Genomic DNA, 21,108 nt, shown 5'->3' with positions numbered 1-21,108 from the left:
TGAATCTCAAGGTTTCTCCATGAATCTCAAGGATTCTCCATGAATCTCAAGGTTTCTCACTGATTCTCTATGAATCTCAAGGATTCTCCATGAATCTCAAGGTTTCTCCATGAATCTCAAGGTTTCTCCATGAATCTCAAGATTTCTCCATGAATCTCAAGTTTTCTCAAGGATTCTCCATGAATCTCAAGTTTTCTCCACGAATCACAAAATTTCTCCATGAATCTCAAGGTTTCTCAAGGTTTCTCCATGAATCTCAAGGTTTCTCAAGGTTTTTCCGTGAATCTCAAGGTTTCTCAAGGATTCTCCATGAATCTCAAGGTTTCTCCATGAATCAAAAATTTTCTCCATGAATCTCAAGGATTCTCCATGAATCTTAAGGTTTCTCAAGGATTCTCCATGAATCTCAAGGTTTCTCCATGAATCTCAAGGTTTCTCCATGAATCTCAAGGATTCTCCATGAATCTTAAGGTTTCTCAAGGATTCTCCATGAATCTCAAGGTTTCTCCATGAATCTCAAGGTTTCTTCATGAATCTCAAGGTTTCTCCAAGAATCTCAAGGTTTCTCAAGCTTCTCCATGAATCTCAAGGTTCCTCAATGAATCTCAAGGTTTCTCCATGAATCTCAAGGTTTCTCAAGGATTCTCTACGAATCTCAGATTTCTCCATGAATCTCAAGGTTTCTCCAGGTTTCTTCACGATTCTCAACGTTTCTTCATGAATCTCAACGTTTCTCCATGAATCTCAAGGTTTCTCCATGAATCTCAAGGTTTCTCAAAGCTTCTCCATGAATATCAAGGTTTCTCCACGAATCTCAAGGTTTCTCCATGAATCTCAAGGTTTCTCAAGGTTTCTCCACGATTCTCAAGGTTTCTCCATGAATCTCAAGGTTTCTCCATGAATCTCAAGGTTTCGCCAAGAATCTCAAGGTTTCTCAAGGCCTCTCCATGAATCTCAAGGTGTCTCCATGAATCTCAAGGTTTCTTTATGAATCTCAAGTTTTCTCAAGGATTCTCCATGAATCTCAAGGTTTCTCCATGAATCTCAAGGTTTCTCCACGATTCTCCACGATTCTCAACGTTTCTCCATGAATCTCAAGGTTTGTTCATGAATCTCAAGGTTTCTCCAGGATTCTCCATGAATCTCAAGGATTCTCCATGAATCTCAAGGTTTCTCCATGAATCTCAAGGTTTCTCCATGAATCTCAAGATTTCTCCACGATTCTCCACGATTCTCAACGTTTCTCCATGAATCTCAAGGTTTCTTCATGAATCTCATGGTTTCTCCATGAATCTCAAGGTTTCTAAAAGATTCTCCATGAATCTCAAGGTTTCTCAATGTTTCTCCACGATTCTCAAGGTTTCTCCATGAATCTCAAGGTTTCTCAATGATTCTCCATGATTATCAAGGTTTTCCATGAATCTCAAGGTATCTCCATGAATCTCAAGGTTTCTCCATGAATCTCAAGGATTCTCCATGAATCTCAAGGTTTCTCACTGATTCTCTATGAATCTCAAGGATTCTCCATGAATCTCAAGGTTTTTCCATGAATCTCAAGGTTTCTCCATGAATCTCAAGATTTCTCCATGAATCTCAAGTTTTCTCAAGGATTCTCCATGAATCTCAAGTTTTCTCCACGAATCACAAAATTTCTCCATGAATCTCAAGGTTTCTCAAGGTTTCTCCATGAATCTCAAGGTTTCTCAAGGTTTTTCCGTGAATCTCAAGGTTTCTCAAGGATTCTCCATGAATCTCAAGGTTTCTCCATGAATCAAAAATTTTCTCCATGAATCTCAAGGATTCTCCATGAATCTTAAGGTTTCTCAAGGATTCTCCATGAATCTCAAGGATTCTCCATGAATCTCAAGGTTTCTCCATGAATCTCAAGGATTCTCCATGAATCTTAACGTTTCTCAAGGATTCTCCATGAATCTCAAGGTTTCTCCATGAATCTCAAGGTTTCTTCATGAATCTCAAGGTTTCTCCAAGAATCTCAAGGTTTCTCAAGCTTCTCCATGAATCTCAAGGTTCCTCAATGAATCTCAAGGTTTCTCCATGAATCTCAAGGTTTCTCAAGGATTCTCTACGAATCTCAAGGTTTCTCCATGAATCTCAAGGTTTCTCCAGGTTTCTTCACGATTCTCAACGTTTCTTCATGAATCTCAACGTTTCTCCATGAATCTCAAGGTTTCTCCATGAATCTCAAGGTTTCTCAAAGCTTCTCCATGAATATCAAGGTTTCTCCACGAATCTCAAGGTTTCTCCATGAATCTCAAGGTTTCTCAAGGTTTCTCCACGATTCTCAAGGTTTCTCCATGAATCTCAAGGTTTCTCCATGAATCTCAAGGTTTCGCCAAGAATCTCAAGGTTTCTCAAGGCCTCTCCATGAATCTCAAGGTGTCTCCATGAATCTCAAGGTTTCTTTATGAATGTCAAGTTTTCTCAAGGATTCTCCATGAATCTCAAGGTTTCTCCACGAATCGTAAGGTTTCTCCATGAATCTCAAGGTTTCTCTACGATTTTCAACGATTCTGAAGGTTTCTCCATGAATCTCAAGGTTTCTCCATGAATCTCAAGGTTTCTCCATGAATCTCAAGGTTTCTCAAAGATTCTCCATGAATCTCAAGGTTTCTCAAGGTTTGTCCACGATTCTCAATGTTTCTCCATGAATCTCAAGGTTTCTCCATGAATCTCAAGGTTTCTCCATGAATCTCAAGGTTTCTCCATGAATCTCAAGGTTTCTCCATGAATCTCAAGGTTTCTCCATGAATCTCAAGGTTTCTCCATGAATCTCAAGGTTTCTCCATGAATCTCAAGGTTTCTCAAGGTTTCTCCATGGATCTCAAGGTTTCTCCATGAATCTGAAGGTTTCTCCATGAATCTCAAGTTTTCTCAAGGATTCTCCATGAATCTCAAGGTTTCTCCACGAATCTCAAGGTTTCTCCATGAATCTCAAGGTTTCTCAAGGTTTCTCCATGGATCTCAAGGTTTCTCCATGAATCTCAAGGTTTCTCCATAAATCTCAAGTTTTCTCAAGGATTCTCCATGAATCTCAAGGTTTCTCCATGAATCTCAAGGTTTCTCAAGGATTCTCCATGAATCTTAAGGTTTCTCCATGAATCTCAAGGTTTCTCCATGAATCTCAAGTTTTCTCAAGGATTCTCCATGAATCTCAAGGTTTCTCCACGAATCTCAAGGTTTCTCCATGAATCTCAAGGTTTCTCAAGGTTTCTCCACGATTCTCATGGTTTCTCCATGAATCTCAAGGTTTCTCCATGAATCTCAAGGTTTCTCCATGAATCTCAAGGTTTTTCAAGGTTTCTGCATGAATCTCAAGGTTTCTCAAGGTTTCTCCACGATTCTCAAGGTTTCTTCATGAATCTCAAGGTTTCTCCATGAATCTCAAGGTTTCTCCATGAATCTCAAGGTTTCTGCATGAATCTCAAGGTTTTTCAAGGATTCTCCATGAATCTCAAGTTTTCTCCATGAATCTAAAGGTTTCTCCATGAATCTCAAGGTTTTTCCATGAATCTCAAGGTTTCTTAAGGTTTCTCCATGAATCTCAAGGATTCTCCATGAATCTCAAGGATTCTCCATGAATCTCAAGGTTTCTCCATGGTTTTTCTATGTTTTCTCCATTAAGGTTTGTACACTATTTGTTATATATTCTTTATATGTAATTAGAATAAATTATAATTTTGCATAAGTATTAAGAAATATTTGCATAAATGGTACAGATACTATGCTCCCGTAACCCTTTCCTGGATGTACTTGAATCAGTGGCTATTTTTAGATACAGACTCAAGGTTGACAGTCAAAATGATTGATTTGAAAAATTGTAAAAAGAAAATGGAAAACATAAGTTTGGTGTACATGTTTGGCATGGACTGTGCATGACTCTTCCCTCTCATGCCTCTTTTCATTTCAGTTATAAATGAAATATAAACATAACTGCAATTTATTCCTCATATCATTGAGTGACTTTATATCTGTAAATAGTCCTTCAAGTGACCATATTCAATGTTCATGTTGATTCTTAAAGTTGTAGTCTGTTATAAATTAATTTTTGTTCCCACTATTCCTCCATAGGTGATGGTTGCTAAGTCCCCAATTGCACCTTTCTCCAGCTTTGTGTACACCATACAGAGCAGTGGCATTGTTTTACAAGGTAGGTGAGGGTGATAAAACAACATTTCATTACTTATGTTAAATAAACTATGGAGTCAGCATTAGTATATATTACATACAGTGTGTAAGTATCCTTTGCTCATAGTTTTAAGCATACTTCTGACAGCTCCACAAGTTTGTGCAGGTAGATATGATACAAGCAGCTCAGCAGGCTAGTTGTTTAACTCCAACATTAGTGTATTTGATATGAGTAAGGCTAAATCAGTTGCTTTTTAAGCAGACTTTTCAAATAAAATTTAAGTTTGTCAATGTAATATGGAAACAATGCCATAATCTGATGAATAGAGGTGTCCTAACCCCTGGCACAAGTGCCATTTACTAAGATATACTGATATACCAAGGAAGGTTCCACAACCAGTAAAAGTTGCAGGTGTTCCATCTCAGTCTCAACACATGTTGTGAAAAGAAAATTGACCTTCACTTCTAGGGCAAAAAGTGTTAAACATCATTATGACCCAACGTTTTTTCTTTACATCTGACTTTGGTGGTATGTATGACAGAACTGCTGTGGAATCAAGGAGTGGGAAAGAGCCAGACCCACATAGAACATTTCAAGTGGAAGGAATGCCTGATGATCTGAAATTTTGACAATGTGATTTTTACATGTGTCAGCATGTGTCCAGCAGTGTTTTCTTGCTCTAATGAGAGAGACCTCCTCCACTGTTTGCAGTGGTCACCCTTAGAAACATCTGAAAGATGTTTCTACATGGGAAACTACACCCATTGTTGACTACATACCAACATTTCCACTTGTCCAAGGTGACCCCAGAGTGTGACTCCCAGTGAAGACAAGTATGCCACTGTTGTATGAAGAGGTGTAACAAAGAAAAGAACAATTTTCTGTACCTCTGATGACTCACATTCACCTCAAGTCTTCTCCTTACCTCCCGACATACATCATAGCATGTGTTGCATGGAGGAATTTAGAGAGTTTGTTGCATATGAATACCTTTTTTTTTTCAAGAATGTCAGCTAGAGCAATATGCCTGTGCGAGGACATCAGGCATGAACAGCTTTTTATATTTCCAGTCAGACAATACCACAGCAAGTTAGATCCCACCTCCTTCCATTCATTTGTATGATGTCACATTCCAAACCTTCTCTATGATGATAAACAAGTGATGCGCACATGCTTGTTGTAAAGCATATGGAGATCACAGAGTGTGACAGGTGAAAAGTCTGTGGTGAGTGGTGACCCAGCCATTCAGAGTCATGCTCAGTAGATATTTGCATACAGCGAAGCACCAACAAAAAGACAGGTGCTATTCACTGGTTCGTGGGCATGGAACACACAAGTACACACTTTTCCCTCAGCAGTACTGTTCACTCACCTTCCATGCTTTGTGCGATGAGTTTTTTTTTCTAAATCATGATAGTTGCACAAGAAATCTTCATCTCTAGAGCCATGTAGATATGGATTACTGATAGATATGTTATATGGCAGCCCAGCCATTGAGAGTTGAGGACATTGTCAGGCAAAAACTGTGATGCCTTTCAGCTCAATCCAAAATGAGTCACTTCTTATTACATGTCCTGAAATAACTTTGAATGGATTTTTAGCATTATTGTCTGGCCAGATGTTGAAAAGATAAGGCTTGGGGACAGAATACCTTGACTTAGGTGTGAACAAGTATCATGTTCACTGAATAAACATTAAGGTCTTAAGTTGAATGTCAAATGGATTTGATTACTTGTAAGCTTACAGCTTGGGCAGATGGCCTGTGGTGCACCTTTGTAAACTTAAACTTAAGTTGTTTATTATGGGGGGTATAACTAGACATAAACTGGTAAACTGGAAAGGTTTGACCTGATGTAAACTCTAACAGGTGTACCAAGGAGGTTATAAAACCTCCTTGGGTGTACCAAGTGTAACAAAAAAAAATACTAGTCCCATCTTGAACTGTCAGTTTGGTACTGCCCTTAAAGATGCTATCACCTTCTTGTGAAGGTTCTTTGTTGCTTTCAAGGTAAATATAGTAACAGTAAACATAGCAGCTAATTGAAAGTATTCATCATGAGAAGGTTGCTGAACTTGTCATAGCCACCAAGGGAATTAATTAGTACAATTACTGCAGTGCTGGGTAGAATTGTCATCCATATTTTCCATCAATGTAACTGGTGGGGAGGGAAACCTTTCTGTGTTTGGGTAAGTAGAGTCTTGCCTAATAAGACAGAGGGTACAAGATGTTCTCATATGGTGATATTGATATTCTTGTATTATTTGCAACAACAGTTTAATTTCTATTTGCATATCTATAGTATGCTAAAAGTCATTGCCATGACATAGTAAAAAGTGTGGTTTAACAAGAGTGTGACGTCCTACGTCTGGGTGTCATCCAGAGTAGGGGGTTAGATATTTTCTGCTCTTATCATATCCATGACATCAAGTCATCTCAGATTAACTCCTGCACTGACAGGTGTAATGAGGTATCAACTACTGTATATCAACTCCAACATACTAACATTACTGTAGTTACCATAAACCTCCCAGTAAGACTGCTGACTAGATAAGAATTATTCTCCCCAAAACATAATCAGATGCATGAAGGCACAAACACTTGTATCTTAAACTTGTAAAGTATGGCAACACAACATGACTCATACCTAGAATGTTGATAAGATAAACAAGCGTCACTGAAGGAGGACTTGGATGCAGCAGAATGTAAGATAATGTCGGTGATAGCAGAACAATCCTGTGTGGTATAAACAGGTGAGGGGAATGCAGGGAATGTCGCAACAATACTCGGGGCAATGTATGCTGACTAACCCTCCTGAAACACAAGCACGGCAACAGAACCCTTATCGGTATGCAAAATCATGTCCAGCTGTACAACAAAGTACGAGGTTGTCTGTAAACAAATATAGACAAGAATGTCTTTAGCATCTCTTGCTGATATCATCGAGGTCACTCACGGTCAAAAATAGCTGTAGATTCTGTTAGTCAAGTGAAATGATCTTGACTTTGGCTATGTCTGTCCTCATGTTGGTCCGATGGCTGTCATGGGTTAACATTTGAGTGATCAAATATCGTAGATTATGTACTTCATAAATGATGGGTATTGTGAGTTGTTCTTTACACTAAAGGAAATTCTCTTTCAAGTCACATATGTTCAAGACATAACTGAAAGCTTTTGTGACTCTGAGCTGACAAATTGATGTCTAAGCAGAGGTGTGGTTTGTGCCATGACTACTAATCTTGTCAGAGGGGTGCTCAATTATCTTGTCATGAAGACTACACCAAAGAATGTTGGCCAAAAGCCCATGTGTCTTATTATCTAACTGATAACAGAAAACTTGCTTGAATACATATTTTTGTGTTGACTTACTGCAAATGAAACACCAGATGGCGTACACTCTTTTGAATCCGTTGAATCTTGTAAATTCTGGACAGGTAAAGTCTGATGATAACATCTCAACACAAACAACATAACCAATATCTGAATCAGTTGGGAGTGAACAAGTCGGCAGTGAAACAAAAGGGCAGATGCCTCGGGTATTCATTCTACCTGTCATTATCACTGACAATCAGCACATGACTCAGGAGAGACAGAGCAAAGTTCAGGCATGACATCATCAAATGCCTCCAGGCAAAAGTTTCAGCTTACTAAGAAGGGTCATCATGACTGTTAAATGTTAAAGCTGATGTTATTAGATTAGGGGCATCTCTTTTCAGATGTGGGCATGTCCTTGGTGGGAATCAAACACTTTGTACTGAAAACTCCTCAATATGTCAGCCTTCATATCATTAAGCAGCACTAAGTTCCTCATCCAAGGGTTAACTCAAGACCAAGACCCCAGATAAATGGTCTTAGTCCACCCATGTATAAAAGGGAGGGGGTATTTGTGAGAGCCCCACGACTGCCAGGCACATCTGACAGAGCACATTGACAGCTGGCACGTGGGTAGGATGGCCATAACCTTGGTTAGCAGCCTGTGGTTAACTGGACATTAAACTGACTGGACTTGTCCATACCATTATCATGGGATGGTCTTGCTACTGACTGTAGTTTCCCTTGTCAAAGACTTGACTGTGAAGCAATATAGCTTCCTTAATTAGCCAATACAGACTGTAGATATATGTGGAAGTAAGGGCTACACTGACAAAACAAGAACGGTACCAGGCAGCCGGAGGTCGGCTGACCATCAGTCATGTATAAAGATATGTTATTTAGTAAGCAGGAGAAGAGAGCACTGCCATGTTGACAGTTGTTAGACCTTGTCAGTCCACTTTCAGGCACTCCAGTCAGGCATTGGTCAACAGGATGTTCATATTTTACTGTCTTCATCGCTAAAAAAAACACGAAAAAAAGGAAACCAAGTGATGTACCAAAAGTTACAAACCACATAGCCGCAATCTCAGCTCCAAACAGTTTAATTTTTTGGTCAAACTGATCTTTTAGCAACTTTGACAGTGATCAGTTCTTATGTCGATGAATGTTAGACATCCAAGTAATAAGGTCATTGACCGTTTTCAAATCCTATCAAGTTGCTTGAGTAACTACCGGTAGCACTACGTTTCTTGGCGAATGATAGTTGTATTCTACATACTACCGGCAGTACATTGTGCATCCTCCTATATATACAGGTGTGTGGATGTTTAAGTAGCATGTCTTGTTTTATCAAGGTACATCTGGTGTTTTAAAGTAACGAGCTAGTTGGCCCATCTTCAGTTGGCAGGGCTGTAATTAAAAGGTGTGTCCAGGAAACTGTCCCTGTCCCATTCTCATGGATCAGTTCTTTTTCCTCAGGCAGCTCATGAGTGACAGTTACTTCCTGTACATGTCTTGATTTGTAAGCTGGACCTGGCACTTTGGGATGGGGAGTAAGAAATACTAGTTATCCTATCAAGGGCAAACATGGTCAGGCTCCAATTGTCCATGAAAAAGGATTAGGGACTGTAAATTTGAAATGTTTACTCTTGATTGCCTAATTGCTGCTTTATCCCACCTGTTTCTTACAGCTTTCCTATGAAGCTGACTAACTTGACTGTGGTCTCAATGCCTTGTCAGTCTGTCTGTCTTGCTCGTTGGCAGGGTTAAAACATAGTGTTACTTATGCATCTTGGAAAAGGAAAGGTTAGGAATGTGTTATTTTGGCTAGCTTGCCCCTTTCTGGAAGGACAGTGCTTCATCAGCATGCAGCGTGCCTCTCCATGTGCAGGTGTACAGGATATTGCGTGCAGTAGGCGGCATTAGAAGATGATTTGCTCTACTGTGTTTTGCCTTTGTTATCTTGGACAGCGGGAGATTGTAGAAGGTGTTTTGTCAACAATTTTGAAGGCATTCAGCCTGGGAGATTTTCTCAAAGAATTGTGACTTTTGGACTAGACCCAATGTAGTGGTGGTGGAACACACCTTTATGAAATTTCTTCCACTTGGATAAGAAAACATGACCAGGTCTTTTTATCTAGTTTTACACCATTTCAAGATTTTGATTTGCAATTTTTTTTTCAAATGATATATTGTTATTTGTTTTACAATGTTTGCCATAAATATCCTCAGTTTATAACTTATAGGTTTTGAGATCCAGAAGTGGGATATTTACCAGTAAACCACAGCCAGTGCTAGCACAGTAACAAACGTACGCACAATAAACATGGCGAATCTCAAAACATGGCTACTGACAATACATGAAAGATGACAAGAATCATGGATGTGTGCATTTGTCCCTGGGGGCACATTATACAGATTTGTTTGTTATTAATTTGTTTTGGCAACAGCTGTGCTAAGAATAACAGGAATTATGGTCTGAATGAGCCTAAATGCTAGAAGACACTGCAGAACTTTTCTTCCAAAGTAATTATAACTAAAGCATTATCATCTTCAAGTTTCATACTCTTAACAAGCTGGAGCGTACACTATTATATGATACATAATGACTCGACTCTCCCATTAGTATGGGTTTGTTAGTGATCAATTCAACTAAACAAGGCATCAATACAGTGGTGACCTGTCACACCTTGGTGTTAAGAAGGGCATGACATTGCTGTATTAATAAAATGACTATTATTTACCATGCTACATCATCGATATGTTAGAAGATGACTCATGGGACTCTCCGGTGACATGTTATGGCACAAATGGGCACAGTTGGCAGGCATAATTGGACTGTGGTTATTGTTCATGGTAACCTGCTCTACCTGTTCTTCTCCAATATTGGTGGCAATTTTGAGCCGAGTAATCAAAAGCACATACATGTCATTAATCTTTTCATCAGATAAGATAATTACCCCCCTCCCTGGGTAATTATCTGATCAGTGCTGGGGCTTACTTTACAGTGGGCCAAAGAATTCCAATCAGCATTATATTTCCAAAGTGGTGATGTTGCATATACAGAGTTAACTTTGTGGTCTCTGCTTTACTGTAGTTTACAAGTGTGGTTGAAACCTGGATGGCCCCTAGTCGGTTGATTGTTATTTTACCAAAGCCAAGTGCTTCAGGCAAAGAAGGGAATCATTCTGTATCAGCTGTCTTTCCAAGGTCTGGAGACAATAGCCCAGCAATGATGATGTCATTGCATATTTCTGGAAGAAAAGAATATAGATTGACCTGAAGGCATGACAACAAAAGCTTTCACCCTCCATTGCACCGCGTGATCTGCAAACCGCCACCCTTAATCATACAAGTTTGCCCGAGGACATGGCAGTATGCCATATCAGGTCACTTTATACTTCATGTTCCACTGGGGGGACTTTTCTATGTTTGCTCAGATTGTTGTGGAAACAGTAAAATATGAGACCTTCTGTACTTGACCATCACATTCACAAACTCACTGTTACCTCCATAGTTTTGTACTGTAGGGGGTTGGATGTGCTGCCTTAGTACCAGGGTCACTTCTGACTCTTTTCTTCAGCCAACTGGATCAGTTTGTGGTCTGCAGCTATCAGTGTAATGCCTAAGTACACAATATGTGTGGATGGGGAAAGGGGTATAGTCAAGAAAAGAGTTTATACATTTATGGAGAGAGTACAAGAGGCTAATTAGATTTACGCCATGGAAGGTCAATTCAATGCCAGTATAGCCACATTGCCTTCCTTTCTGTAGAATATGTACAATGGTATGTTGGTGAGTCAAAATTAACTTCATTAATATACTTTGTTTTGGCCTGGATGTCAGACCCAGAGCAAGATGATACTGCGTAAGCCAGTTGGCCAGTGGAGCCCTTGCCCTGTTCCTGGAGATGGTACCCTACCTCCTATTATCTCCTGTGGGAAGGCTATATTGGAGTAGGGTGCTTACTCTGGGAGCTGGACATATGTTGCTCCCCTAGCCGAAGGGATTAGTATTGCTACGCGTACCATGGGTCTGGCATCCAGGCTAACTTTTTTTCTTTCTCATTCATATATTGCACATGTTTGTTACCTATTCTATGTATGTTATTCTACTGTCATGTTACTGTAATATCTTATGATGATCAAGTCTTTATCTTTATTCCCTGTCACATTGATTATTGCACAAGTTATTGTGGCTTGACTAATCTGAGCACCCGCCTTCTCCAGTCACCCTCAGTGATGGAATCGAGCACCCCTGCGCCAGGAGGGCTTCCCTGCACATTGTTGCACATAAATGAGCCATTCACGCACTAATGACTCGCACTGCTGCTTTAATTATGCCCGACATACCCACGCTCCTACAACCTGTTGAATAATTCATTATTCATGTCACCATGCAACAACACACCACAATCTTACTTAGTTCAGTAAGTTTTGAATCTATGTATTCTGCATACACTTTACATCCCCTGAAACATACATGGAAATGACACAGCTCCATGGAACAAAGAATGTGCGTACAAGAAGTTAAATCCTCAGTTTTAGCAAGGACATTATATCCTTGGTTTTAGAAAGGTTGTTGTTGGGACAATGCATAGGTGAACGGCTTTCTGTTTCACATACTTTGAGATAATCTCACAGGAGATTAAAGGATATTGTGGTAATCAGATTTCCTCTTTCGTATGAATTGACTGATAAAGCTGGTGATCTCCCTGCCTGTCTGCTGAAGTCAGGGATGTAGAAGTTGTGGTTGCGGCTGGGTAACATCAGGCTGGAAAGGTGAATCACTGCAGCCCCCTTTCAAGCCCCCGTTGATGGTGTAATGCCACCATGTGCTGCCACAATGGCGATGTCTATCATGGAGCAATTTTCAATGTGATGCGAAGGCCCTTTAAATCCGCAGCTATTTGGTATTGTGTGATTTTCAATTAATGCAGGCACCTTTGTGCCCACCCCTACAAGTTGTATGGTAATACGGGATAATGTGGACACATTAGGGATCTGTGGTCGACAGTCCCATTGTCGCGCAGGATGATTCAGGGCCAAAGGTTTCGGAGGTGGCCACATTGGCTGTGTAGTTTATCAAAGTCCTCCACAGTCATTGTTGCCAGTTCTGTGAGCCTTCTAGGAAAGTGCTGTGTCACATTGAAGCAGCGACATCCTTCACTAACAATAGGCCTTTTCATTTGCCCATATTCATCCGCACTCCTACAAACTGATTTTGCATATGCATTGTGCCAGCATAAACAATTTTCAGCCCATCACAAAAGCAGTGGCCCCTCCGGCAAGGCTTTTCTTCCCAGATTCATCAGAACGTATAAGCACAAGCAGCAGGGGAAATGGATTTTGTCCACTACATCGGTATGAAAATGTTTCCTGTACAACAATGCAGCATTGTAATGGTAGATTTGACATCGAATAGAAAAATGAAAACAAGCTATTTTTTTGGCAGTTGTGCTCCAGTAAATGAGTAGTGATGTTTCAGATAAGTTATATTTATTATTGGCCATATAATGAAACAAATTCATGTATTGTATTTATGGTTTTCCCATTGGTTCGATTCAATCAATAGTATTGGTTTTGATTTTCTGTTGTCCAGTTTAAATCATTGGCCTTAGACAATGTTAGATTCTGCAGGCAAAAGAGATAATCTGGGTAATGGGCTTTAAAACAGTAGCTCCATATTATAAAGAGGAAGGCAGCTTTTCTATGAGAAAATACAAACATACACTTCATATACATGTTAAAGTTCCTTGTTTATACAAAGCTCTTATTCAGTACTCATTGGATAAATGAATATTGTTGGCCTCATAAAGTTAACTGAAGCCAGTGAAGGGACCACCCTAAAGATTCATAAACACAGAAATAAGATGTAAAGTTGCATTGGATTTGACCCCCCAAAAAGTCTCACTTTTTAAAGTACTCGTACCATAGTAAATGATATGCAACATCGCTCGCTATGATTCTTTTCAGGCTTGTCTTGCTTCTTTTTCTGCATTCTCAAGTCTCATCGCCACAGGATGTCATCAGTAGTGTGAAGTTTGCCTGGCCTTACCTGTACAAGATAATCACCAAGCTGAAGCTAGCCCTCGATTCGGCCTTCGATTCACAGCCTTCGATCCAGCCCTCGATTGGATTTTGCCGCCGATTCAGCCTTCGATTAGAGGGAATAGACAGAACATAGCAGCCAATTCAGTTACCGATTCGAAAAACCTAGAATCTATGCCAGCTCTCTTACAATGAATACAAAAGGCAACACAATGATCAACTAATACCAAATCACTCAACAAGAAGATATTTACTTGCAAATAATGTCGGAAAGGACATAATATCACGAATTCGGCATAGAATAATAGTGACAACAGACAAGGGACACTAGCCCTCGATTCGGCCGTTGATTGGATTTTGTTCAACAGATTGCAGCGCTATTTGACGTTTTTCTAAATGTGGCCCGTGAACGTGAAAAAGTGATAAGGACACAATGGGTTCTACTGTACATAATGCGAGTATCAAATTCAACGGGCCGGATTTAATTAACGAGCCGCGGGGGGGGGGGTCTAACTTTTCAAAAGCGGAAAAAAAAAGGTAAATAAAAAGGCTTACTGAACGGATTGCAGCGCTATTGCTGTTTATCTAAATGTGGCCCGTGAACTTGAAATAGTAATTGGGATACGTTGAGATCTAGAAAACTTAATGCAAGTGTCAATTCTAACGGGCCTAATTTAAGGAACGAGCCACAGGGGGCCTAATCAATCACCGGTGAAGCTAGCCCTCGATTCGGGTATCGATTGCTTGGGAAAGAAAGGCTTGCTGGACGGCTTGTAGCGCTTTCTGCTGTTTATCTAAATGTGGCCCGTGAACTTGAAATAGTAATTAGGATACATTAGGATCTAGAGTACTTTATGCAAGTATCAAATTTCACGGGCCGGGTTTGATGAACGAGCCACAGGGGTTCTAATCAAGCACCGGTGATGCTAGCCCTCGATTCGGGCATCGCTTGCTTGGGAAAGAAAGGCTTGCTGGACGGCTTGTAGCGCTTTCTACTGTTTATGTAAATGTGGCCCATGAACTTGAAAAGGTGATTGGGATACGTTGGGATGTAATGTACCTAATGCGAGTATCAAATTCAACGGGCCGGATTTGATGAACGAGCCGCAAGGGGTCTAATCAAGCACCGATGATGCTAGCCCTCGATTCGGGCATCGATTTCCTGGGGAAGGAAAGGCTTGCTAGACGGCTTGTAGCGCTTTCTGCTGTTTATCTAAATGTGGCCCATGAACTTGAAAAAGTGGCTGGGATACGTTGGGATATAATGTACCTAATGCGAGTACATTACACCCCAATGTGTCCCTATCACTTTTTCAAGTTCACGGGCCACATTTAGATAAACAGCAATAGCGCTGCAATCCGTTCAGCAAGCCATTTAAGTACCACTTTCTTCCCGCTTTTAAGGGTTAGACCCCCCGCGGCTAGTTCATTAAATCCGGCCCGTTGAATTTGATACTCGGATTAGGTACATTACATCACAATGTGTCCCTATCACGTTTTCAAGTTCACGGGCCACATTTAGATAAACAGCAATAGCGCTGCAATCCGTTCAGCAAGCCTTTTTATGTACCCCTTTCTTCCCACTTTTGAAGGGTTAGACCCCCTGCGGCTCGTTCATTAAATCCGGCCCGTTGAATTTGATAATCGCATTAGGTACATTACACCCCAATGTGTCCCAGTCACTTTTTCAAGTTCACGGGCCATATTTCGATAAACGGCAGAAACCGCTACAACCCGTCCATCAAGTTTTTTTTTTCCAGGCAATCGATGCCCGAATCGAGGGCTAGCTTCACCGGTGCTTGATTAGACCCCCTTTGGCTCGTTCCTTAAATCAGGCCCGTTAGATTTGACACTTGCATTAAGTTCTCTAGATCTCAACGTATCCTAATTAGTATTCTAAGTTCACGGGCCACATTTAGATAAACAGCAATAGCGTTGCAACCCGTTCAGTAAGCCTTTTTATGTACCCTTTTCTTTCCGCTTTTGAAAAGTTAGACCCCCCCCCCCCCCCCGCGGCTCGTTAATTAAATCCGGCCCGTTGAATTTGATACTCGCATTATGTACAGTAGAACCCATTGTGTCCTTATCACTTTTTCACGTTCACGGGCCACATTTAGAAAAACGTCAAATAGCGCTGCAATCTGTTGAACAAAATCCAATCAACGGCCGAATCGAGGGCTAGTGTCCCTTGTTAGTAGTCACTATTATTTTATGCCGAATTCGTGATATTATGTCCTTTCCGACATTATTTGCAAGTAAATATCTTCTTGTTGAGTGATTTGGTACTAGTTGATCATTGTATTGCCTTTTATATTCGTTATAAGAGAGCTGGCATAGATTCTAGGTTTTTTCGAATCGGTAATTGAATTGGTTGCTATGTTCTGTCTATTCCCTCTAATCGAAGGCTGAATCGGCGGCAAAATCCAATCGAGGGCTGGATCGAAGGCTGTGAATCGAAGGCCGAATCGAGGGCTAGCTTCAGGTTGGTAGATAATCACGTACTGCTTAGACCTCAAGAAGATTCACGGCTAAACTCAGCCAAATTAAAAACATGGGGAAATGTCAGGCTGGATGCCATCCTGATTACTTTACATCAGTTCCAATAGTCTATCCACCAACTATTAACTACCGCAGCAGATGTAAACTAACCAGGATGGCACCCAGCCTAGGGAAATGTTCCAAGTGTGGTGGATTTCCAGAACATATGGAATGGTAATCCTGACTCATCCCCCTGTATATTTTTCCTGGTGATGTCAGAGGTCCTGCTGGCAGGGCTGTTACACACCACAGAAGAATGCTCCTCCTCCTGGGGAATGCCTTGGGTGGGGAAGCCTGTGGAATATGCTGGGTCAAGTCCAGGGCAGCAGCAGGAAAGGGGGACGTCCTTTTCATGATGGATAGTCCAAACTTCCTGTGCCAAAGATAGTTACAAGGAAGGGTTCTATCAGGGATTTGAGATTGATTCTGATCACCAAAAATATATTTATATATCTATTAATCCAAAGAGCCCTGTACCTCTGAGTCCTTGCACTAGATTTAATCTATTTTGCCATAATCACTGGACTTACCTGGAAGGAACAAGTACCGGGTATGACTCAATAGGGAGACATCCCTCAGGTTAAGTAAAAAGAATTGATAGAAACCCCTTTCACATCCTCCGCCTAGATCCAAACCTTCCCGTTTCCATGGCGCCAGTGACGATCATCAGGGTTGTTGCTTGTGAGGTCATCAGCACATGACAACAGCTCCGAAACACCTGTTTTATTTTAGGATGGACAAAGTTCAAGGGAACCACTTTTTTCCACAAATAGACTTGACGTGAAAGAGAGGAAGAGTGTGTGCAAGGGAATGTGGGCACTTCCTTTGCCCAGTGGGTTTGTGGGCTGGCCACATAAGGTTCTAATTTACAGTGCCAGTCACTGTGAAGCAATGTTCACCTTTCTGCCAGGGACAAGACAGGGAACCATTTGTCATCACACTTGTTTACCAGGCACAGCTTCCCTATTTGGAAAGTTTATGTCAAGGGGCAGAGTGTATTCTACAGGGTATAGAATCATCTTCCCACCTGCCTATCATTGTCCCAGATGCAAATCTAACCAGGATGGTAAGTAAACTGTATAATTATCAGCAAGTCAAGAAGGGCATACTGTAATTCAGCTACATTTGATGCTCAATCGTGTGGAAGTACTCTAGCCTGTCTGCTGCTGTCCGTTGGGGAGGGATAGCTTGACCCTGAATCATCCTTTTTTCCTCTTTTTGGTTATCTTACTGCTAAGTGCCTGTTGTCAGGTTTGTACAACTCATCCGTCAATCAAGTTTATGTTTACTTGATCTTTGCTGCAGAGTCGACTTTTTCCAGGCTTACTGTTTGGAAGACAGCTATAGAAAATGTTATCATCTTATACAGATACAGAAAGTGTTATCTTATATGCATACTCACACATGTTATAGTGGTAAAAGATATGAAACCCTGTCACATGTTTGCCAGGTATCCAGGTAGCTAAATACGGACACATGGATGATCAAGACACAGATATGAAGGGAAACAAACTTTCACATCATAGATCTGAGGACGACAAGGATAGCATAGCATGTGAAGTGAAAGTGTGACTATTACATGTCCTACTGTGCTGAATATCAGAACTTCATTAGTCTTCTCCATCATCATCATCATCAGTATTACAAAGACAGTGAAAGTGGTAGGCAGACATAAATCCAACATCCAAAGGACAACTAACTAATCTACGAGACCTAAGTAGACACACCTAAGCACAGTTATCCAGTGTATTCCCAGTTCCAATAGCCTGGTCACCATTCTGCACAGGTTGGCTCAGGGGTGTTTTACAGGGCCCAGTCTGCTAAACATTGGCCAGTTTCTGGCATCCTGTCTTTTTAAACTCTACTCTACTCTACTCTACTCTACTCTACTCTACTCTACTCTACTCTACTCTACTCTACTCTACTCTACTCTACTCTACTCTACTCTACTCTACTCTACTCTACTCTACTCTACTCTACTCTACTCTACTCTACTCTACTCTTTAGCTGGCTGCCATACTGGCCCCTTAGGAATCATCCTGGTAAACCACCCCACCCCTTGTGTGCTGGGCAGGCATCACTCCCTGCACCACAGATGCAGGGAGCTCCCAAACCAGGCTAAGTTCCAAGAACTGCACATTTTTCTGGGGCTCCTCAGGCAGCTGAATAGACTGTGGCCTGGGATATATCTAGTTACCCCCTCCTAATCCAGCTTGCTGCTGGGATGTTTGAAGTTGTGAACATGTTGCTTGAACCTCTCAGGAATCTGAAGGCCAATGAGCATCTCCTAAATCAACTGTGATGACCGTTGGCTTTAAAAGTAAAGGATTTATGTCCTCAGAGGGAATATCTCTCCGGTGAGTAAGAAATCTGTGCTGCTGACTTGGTATTTGCTAGGATATAGGTTTTACTTTTGTTTCCTTTGACCATGCATTAGATCTGGGTCAAGAATTCCAGAACAGAGGTCCTCTCAAGTTTCAACCATGTGGGTCTGTGTGGGCTCATAGGAGACAGGTTTTCTTCATTGTAACAGTCAAAATGTGTTACCAACAACATATCTACTTACTAAGTGGTGCGCAATGGGGAACATTCATCAGTAGAAAGCTTTGCCAGAGACTTAATTTGCCAACTAAGTGTTTGATACAAAGTTTTATTTTATAACTACCCCCTCCTACCATCCATAACCACTGCCTTTGGTATATCCCTGTAGAGAAAGGTTACCAGTGGTCAGGCTAATTCCTGTTCCCACTGAGGTGAAGTACGCTTTTGTCCAGATCTGTGCTCAACCTAGCAATTTTCACTCATTGGTCTCAACGTAATTTTGTCCCAAACTTGCTGCTCCTCCCGGTTATTGTTGCAGATAGGTTGCAGATGTTGTTTTGGGGGAAAGTCCGTCCTCCCCTGGGGCTGTCTGGGTATGGTAGGTTCCAGATGCAGGGTCAGAGTGTTTATTTCCTGCTGAGGCCACCTCGAGGTTGTGGAGGGTTGTGGAGAGTCAAGTGTGTGCTGCCTGCCCAGTGCTGGCATACACCATAGCTGCCTGTGGGTTGGGTTGCTATTTGCCTTGTAGGCAACCAAGTGTTTGGTCTTGTGGACTCAATATCCGGTCACTAATGATGGTGTATAGCATATGATTCAAGATGTTCAAACTTGACCTTCAGCTCAGATGTCTGTGAAGAGTATATATATATATATATATATAATCAATCATTGGATGTGTTGCATTAATGGAGCAGACAGACTAAAAGTCTCAGATGTAAAGTTGTTGCATATATTGTCAGGTTTCATCATTTTTTGTCTATTATTGGGAACAAATGTCCAATGAATGAGAACCTTTCTTTATTAGGAAACATATCAAAGAGTTCAGAAGAACCAAGTACCAATACAGCTGTAACTGTTGTCTAGCAGTTAGGCCAATGGCTGGATGCTTGCTTTAGGGAAAGCATCCACAGGCCGGCAACTACACCTTTGATGTATTTGCTGTTTTGTTGTACCTTGATGTCAATTCATTGGCACAAGAGCCTTCTTCATGTATCAGAATTACTCAAGTCAGGTCATCTCATCAAGCTGTAATGTAAATCTGCTAGCACAACAGTTTTAATCAAAGTGGATCTTTCATTGTGAATTTGCAAGTTTGTTGTTTAATTAACAAAGCAATGTTCAAACAATCTTTTGACTTGATCATGTTGTCTGCCTAAATAATAACACATACAAATTGCTCTTCCAATTTTGCAGGTAGAACTTTCATAACATGTCAGCATATTTACATTGCAGATTGATTAATTACACTGCTTGAGTGACATGGAGTCTTTTGTGTTCAGTGCATGAAGTATGTACGGAAAGCTGCCACTTAAAATGGTACGTGTGTGTGTGTACAAGTGGAGTTATTGACTTGTATGCTATTTCATGTGTCCCTGGCTAAATGTCAAGTAGTTCTTACTGACTGGTACACTGTGAGAGTGTTGATGACTCATTTCTGTGGTCCACTTCCAAACACCTTGTCTGACCACAGATAGCCTGACCATCGACATACCTGTGGTCTGGTTTACCACTGGAGAGTCTGACTTGTACTCTCAAATCAATAAGGAAGGACAGTGCCTGTATAGCCTGGATGCCAGACCCCCAAACTCTGAAATATCTATCGGGGGTCTGGTATCCAGGCTAGTGCCTGTAAGGAACAAGACTTCTCTGCATGCTAAGTTATCCTCTTCCCTCATCCTAGACCCCGTTCATACTAAATCGCGCAAATCGCGAAATCGCCCTGAGTCGCATTCCTTCACACCAGGGGTCAAACGAGCGCGAGTTGTAAAATCGCGTCCAACAGCTTGATAAACGGTGGACGCGTTATTCGATTGTCACCACTCTTACTGTTGTGTTCAATGACCTTCTTGTACTTCATCTTGAGTTTTTTTACCTTTAATAGTGCGGCATTACTTCCATGTTTTCGCGTATTTGGCCAACTCAGGCAGTCGCCACTTCAGCGTACACGCTCTGGTTTCGGTGGGATCCCTTGAGTTTCTTCTGAATCCCCACATCCCCGAAGATGGCCATCAGTACATGCGTTTTCGTCATTCCATACGCCAAAATCGCCGCCAGATTCTGACATATTTCCGCCGCATTCGGCGTAATATTCCAACAATTTAGGAGGTAGATGAACATAGTAAAATGAGCGGAAAGACTGAATTTGCAGATGACCCCTTGACCCATGACCGGGTCAATATGCAAACTAAATCGCCCAACGCGCATCAAGGCGATTTCGAGCGTTCATACTAAGTCGGAATGCAGGCAAATCGCGAGTAAACCACCTCCGGAGGTGGTTTCGCGGAACGCGATTTCGGGCGATTTCAAATGCGATTTGGAGCGTTCATACTAAGCCACATTATCGCGATTTACGCGATTTCGCGATTTACGCGATTTAGTATGAACGGGGTCCTATTGTAGTGTTTGTCAACAGGAAATCTAAATTGTATTTGGAACTTAGCATCATTAAAATCGCTCACCTGTAAAGGTACATAAAGAACAAATAACTGAATGGAATCTGAATTTCCACAAATTGAGGAATA

At 41.2% G+C, this 21,108-nt stretch overlaps 1 protein-coding gene and 1 long non-coding RNA gene across 5 annotated transcripts in view; one reads left to right on the top strand and one right to left on the bottom strand.

Moving 5' to 3' along the window:
* The window catches only part of LOC136433280 (DNA repair protein RAD51 homolog 2-like), a 75,852-nt gene that overhangs the window by 44,012 nt on the left and 10,732 nt on the right, over nt 1–21,108 (top strand). For 3 of the 4 annotated variants that reach the window (XM_066425320.1, XM_066425321.1, XM_066425322.1), the window contains exon 9: nt 4,090–4,168. The exons of the other annotated variant lie outside the window; for it this stretch is intronic. In XM_066425320.1, the coding sequence (XP_066281417.1) occupies nt 4,090–4,168 (79 nt within the window). The remainder of the gene's footprint in view (nt 1–4,089; nt 4,169–21,108) is intronic. 4 annotated transcript variants of the gene reach the window in all.
* On the bottom strand, nt 8,545–13,613 carry LOC136433285 (uncharacterized). Its single transcript, XR_010755615.1, has 2 exons — nt 10,967–13,613; nt 8,545–10,711 (listed from the first exon to the last, which is right to left on the bottom strand). It is a non-coding gene; the product is annotated as an uncharacterized lncRNA (long non-coding RNA).

The sequence above is a fragment of the Branchiostoma lanceolatum genome, chromosome 4 (genome assembly GCF_035083965.1).
Source record: "Branchiostoma lanceolatum isolate klBraLanc5 chromosome 4, klBraLanc5.hap2, whole genome shotgun sequence".
Lineage (NCBI taxonomy): Eukaryota > Metazoa > Chordata > Leptocardii > Amphioxiformes > Branchiostomatidae > Branchiostoma > Branchiostoma lanceolatum.
This window is presented reverse-complemented; position numbering and strand designations above follow the sequence as displayed.